The sequence below is a fragment of the Leopardus geoffroyi genome, chromosome B1 (assembly GCF_018350155.1).
Source record: "Leopardus geoffroyi isolate Oge1 chromosome B1, O.geoffroyi_Oge1_pat1.0, whole genome shotgun sequence".
NCBI classification, from domain to species: domain Eukaryota; kingdom Metazoa; phylum Chordata; class Mammalia; order Carnivora; family Felidae; genus Leopardus; species Leopardus geoffroyi.
In genome coordinates this window covers 138,963,818-138,968,418 of record NC_059327.1, presented here as the reverse complement: position 1 = coordinate 138,968,418, position 4,601 = coordinate 138,963,818, and the positions used below count along the sequence as shown (strand labels likewise).

Here is a 4,601-nt window from a genome sequence, read left to right as displayed (position 1 = left end):
GTCATGATTTCACAGTGTGAGTTCAAGCCCTGCATCAGGCCCCGTGCTGATGGTGCAGATCCCGCTTGGGATTCCCTCTCTCTCTCTCTCTCCTTCCTTCTCTCTGCCCTTCCCTGACTCATGCTCACACTCTCTCTCTCAAACTTTTTTTAAAAAGTAAAGAATTTCAGTAATAGACAAATGAGAGTTTTGTACTATTCCAGAATAAATCATTAATTATTGATAGATTTATCAGGTCTTCCCAGAAATGCAGATATCATTATGGGTGTCATGTGGCATAATAGTGGAAAGAATGTGGATATGGAGACAGGGGGTTGGAGAGTTCTGACACAGCCACTTTTTTTTTATTTTTTTAATGTTTATTTATTTTTGACAGAGAGAGAGACAGAGCATGAGTGGGGGAGGGGCAGAGAGAGAGGGGGACACAGAATCTAAAGCAGGGTCCAGGCTCCAAGCTGTCAGCACAGAGCCCGACATGGGGCTCGAACTCATGGACGGCGAGATCATGACCTGAGCCAAAGTCGGACGCTCAACCGACTGAGCCACCCAGGCGCCCCTGACCCCGCCTTTTATAAGTAATATAGCTTTGTTCAGTGACTCAACCACTCTGAGTAACTTTCTTCATCCATTGCAAATATCTTCATCTGGTGTCCTGCAATAACAAAAAATAGTGCAACATAGCAAAGATTATGAATGGTTTGTTTTAAGTACCATGTAAAGGATAGCTAGTATTATTGAGACTTTTGTATCCTTTCAAAAGACCTCTTTTGTTGTGCGTTTAAAATCAAGATTTGTCGTGGCTTGCTATGCGGCCTTCTGAAACTCTGGGTCTTTCCATTCATTATTTGAAAAGCAAAAAGAAAATGATACTTTTTCATATTTAAAAGTAATAACTGTGGTTAAATAAGTTTTCCTCCTACACATTCTTCTTATACATTTCAAAAAAGTGGCTCAGAGTATTATATACCTAAGTAAGGTTTATAGGGCAGACTCTTAAGAAATGCAGAGAAACAAACAGTATCTGTACCAATTTTCTCATCTGATCTCACTTACTATTTCAGGAGAGAGAGAAGTAGCCCACAGCATTACAGGCCTCTGACTTCAAAGTCTCTTAGATTTTAAACTGCTGTTTGACTTGGAAAAACCATGGTCAGATGCTTGGGCTTTTTAAAAAAATCAAACACCATTTAAAAGTCCTGCTAACTGCATTCCCAAGCTTTTATAGCCTGATCCTTTTCCAGAAAGGAAAGAATGATCTATGAAAGGAATACTATGTAATGAAACATTTTTAGTGAGTTGAATTTTTTACTTTCTAAAATTGTTCTAGCTGCTGATGATACCAGTGCCACTCTTTTATTGAATAGAACAGATACAGAAAACAAACAAACAAAAACAAAACAAAACAAAAAGTCTAATAGGGAAAGCCAGGTGTAAGGCAGTGTTAAAAGAAACAAAGGCAGTTTTTCAGACTTCTTCTCTTTAAGATGATGTTATGTGGATTGTTCATTTTCTTGGGATAGCCTTTTAGTTTCGTTGAGCCTGGCTACCCCAGCCAAAGCATCTCTCACTCATTCAAAGAAGGGGTGCCTCCTTATTTTCCACTGACTCCTTGTATTAGTCCATTCAGACTGCCATAACCAAATGTCATAGACTGGGTGACTTAAACAATAGACATTTATTTCCTCACAGTCTGCAATCTAAAATTCCATGATCAGGGTGCCAGCACGGTCTAGTTCTGATGAGAGCTCTCTTCCTGGCTTGTCGGCAGCTGCCGTCTTTCTGTGTGCTTATATGACTTCTTTGTGTACATGGGGAGAGAGAGAGAGAGAGAGAAGAGAGAAAGAGAGAGACATTGACAGAAAGCTCTCTGGTATCTCCTCTTACAAGGACACTAGTCCCATCATGAGAACCCTACCCTCATGACCCCATCTATTTACCTCCCAAAGATCCCATCTACCATCACATTGGGGGTTAGGACATCAACATATGAATTGGGCCGGGGAGGGGGGGGGCACAATTCAGTCCACAGCTCTCCTCCAAACCTCCTACCATATCACTTCACTAAAATTTAATGGCGTGGTGGTTTATTTGGTATTTAATTGGTGTGACAATTACTCACCAGATAAAGTGAATTGTTATGCTTACGGAAGTTATGTAAAAAAGTTAAACCCCACAGCAAGTTTAAGATCTGAATGAAAAAAGGTCAATGCGTTATTTGCCCAAAAGATGTCATATGAAAACTTTACCTGATGAATTCGCCAATATTTAGAGATTGGTCCTCAGTCTTTCAGACTCGGAAAGCAGATTTTTGTAAATGCACCTTTGAAAGCTCAACTTATAAAAAAAAATCACAATCACATAGCTCAAGAAGCTAATGTATAAATAAGAATTCTGATACTTCAGTAGACAATGACAAATATAGAGCTGTCACATACACACTAGAATACTCTCAGTGGCACAGACTACAAATTCTAAGGAGTTCTTTTTGGAGAGCCAAGTTATAATCAGAAAGCTGCCTGCTAACTAAAAATTCAAAAGACAAGAGACAATTTGCATGATTAAAATGTTTAATATCATGAGGTTAAGAAAACCTGATATATCCAGCCTCCATGTAGAAATAGCCTTAAACCAAAGGGACTATGAAAACCAGAATCTATGGGTAGGTCTTCCTCTCCCTGAATAGTGCCCAAAGTGGCCTTCCCAAGTTACTCTGCTTTTCCACACCTCTGTTGCTAAATAACACCATGTACCGTGGAACCCTCCAGTCTTGCTCAGGTTTGAGAGCCATTGTACCCCTTTAGTATAGAGATTATAATGTGGGAGCTCAGAGCAGGAGCTCAAGAGTCTCATTTTGAATCTTAGTTCTGCCACTTCTTGGCCATGTGACCTGGAGGGCTTGATCGAAAATGCCCTCCACACCATTCCTCCATTGCAATATTAGGAAAATAATCCCACGTAGGCACTTGGTCACGACGACTCTGGAGACTGGACTTCTCTCGTTCGTGTACCTCACTGCTTCCTCTGCAACCATGTCTGGCGAACCCAATATGGCTGAGATTGAGAAGTTCGGTAAATTGAAATTGAAGAAGACAGAGTCTCAAGAGAAAAATCCACCCCTTTCAAAAGAAATGATAGGACAGGAGAAGCAAGCAGGCAAATCATAGTGAGGCACGCACTGCCAGATACGCACTGTACATTCCACAAGCATTGTCTTCTTATTTTATTTCTTTTAGCTGTTTAACTTGGTAAGATGCAAAGGGGTTGGATCAAGTTTAAATGACCATGCTGCCCCTTTCACATCAAAGAACCCAGAACCGCTGACAGTGAAGGCCACCCCTGCCTCTCCCAGCTGCCTGTGTGACTGGCAGAGAAGGAAAAGACCTTGCAGCTTGGTGAAAGAGGAAGTTGGGGACGAAATCTAGAGTAAAACCCAAGCTGGTCCAAGATGTCCTGCAGGCTGTAAAATGCAGCTTAATCAGAATACCATTTTTTTTCTTCAAATGACTTTAATTACTGGAATGCACAATTTTTCAGTATGCAAATAAAAAGCTTTAAAATATGGGGGAAAAAAGAGAGAGAAAATAATCCCATTTAATTTGCAGCGTTGTTGTAAAGATAGTGCTTGTAGGGCTTTTAGCACAGTAGCCTTAACGAATACTAAGTAAATCTTCACTATTAGTTGTAAGAAATTTGCAAATCTCTGCTTTAGTTCATTATTGGATTTTAGGGTTAAACTCTCAGGGTGCAGTCTCTTGTCACTTATTTCCACTTTTCTTGCAGCTGAAGTTTGTCTCACGTTTGCTCTTGAAACCTACAACCTATCGTATTGATAGAGCCAGGTGATATAACGCTCTGTAGAGTACACACTGACTTCGTTTCTAACTCACTAGATAACATAATTTAACAGACGACTTCTGGAGATAATGTTATTTGCCACTTTTCTAGGACAGAAGCTCAGGTCATCACTGTGGAAAGTTTGTGATGGTATTGAAAAGAGGCAGCAGGAGAGGATGACTGTAGAGGCCAAGGGGAGAGGAAAACTGCTTATGCTCTCCTGAGTTTCCCGAAACCTATGGTTATCTCTTTCTTTAATCTTATACTCTGTTGCAAAATACAACGCATCTACCCAAAAGAACATATACTGGTTTTGTTAGTAATTATTTCCTTGCCTTTATTTATACTTTTAACCACCCAAATATTAACCCATAACTACTATAGTGTACCCTGTTTTTCAACTTTATATAAATGTAATCACACATTAGTTTACATCTGACTTCTTTATCTTATTTTTATGTTTTCAGTTTTACTCATGATTCGGGATGTAGTTGGAGTTCACTAATTTCACTACTCTTTGGTATCCTATTCTATGAATATGACACAATTTACTTATCCATTCACTTTTTTTAGTTTTTATTTATTTATTTTGAGAGAGACAGACAGACAGCATGAGTGGGGGAGGGGCAGAGAGCGAGAATCCCAAGCAGGCTCTGCACTGACCTGGGGCTGGGGCTTGACTACATGAACCATGAAATCATGCCTGACCCGAAGTGAGATGCTTTCCTTCCCACTGGACTTGAACCTGGGGCTTCCAGGCTGGAGTC

The 4,601-nt window shown here is 40.1% G+C and overlaps 1 protein-coding gene across 1 annotated transcript; it reads left to right on the top strand.

The window, feature by feature from the left end:
* The first annotated feature begins 2,981 nt into the window (after positions 1–2,981).
* On the top strand, positions 2,982–3,561 carry LOC123583300 (thymosin beta-4-like). The gene has a single exon (XM_045450288.1). It carries the CDS (start codon positions 3,030–3,032, stop codon positions 3,162–3,164), a length of 135 nt encoding a protein of 44 aa, XP_045306244.1. The 5' UTR covers positions 2,982–3,029; the 3' UTR covers positions 3,165–3,561.
* The last annotated feature ends 1,040 nt before the right edge of the window (positions 3,562–4,601 follow it).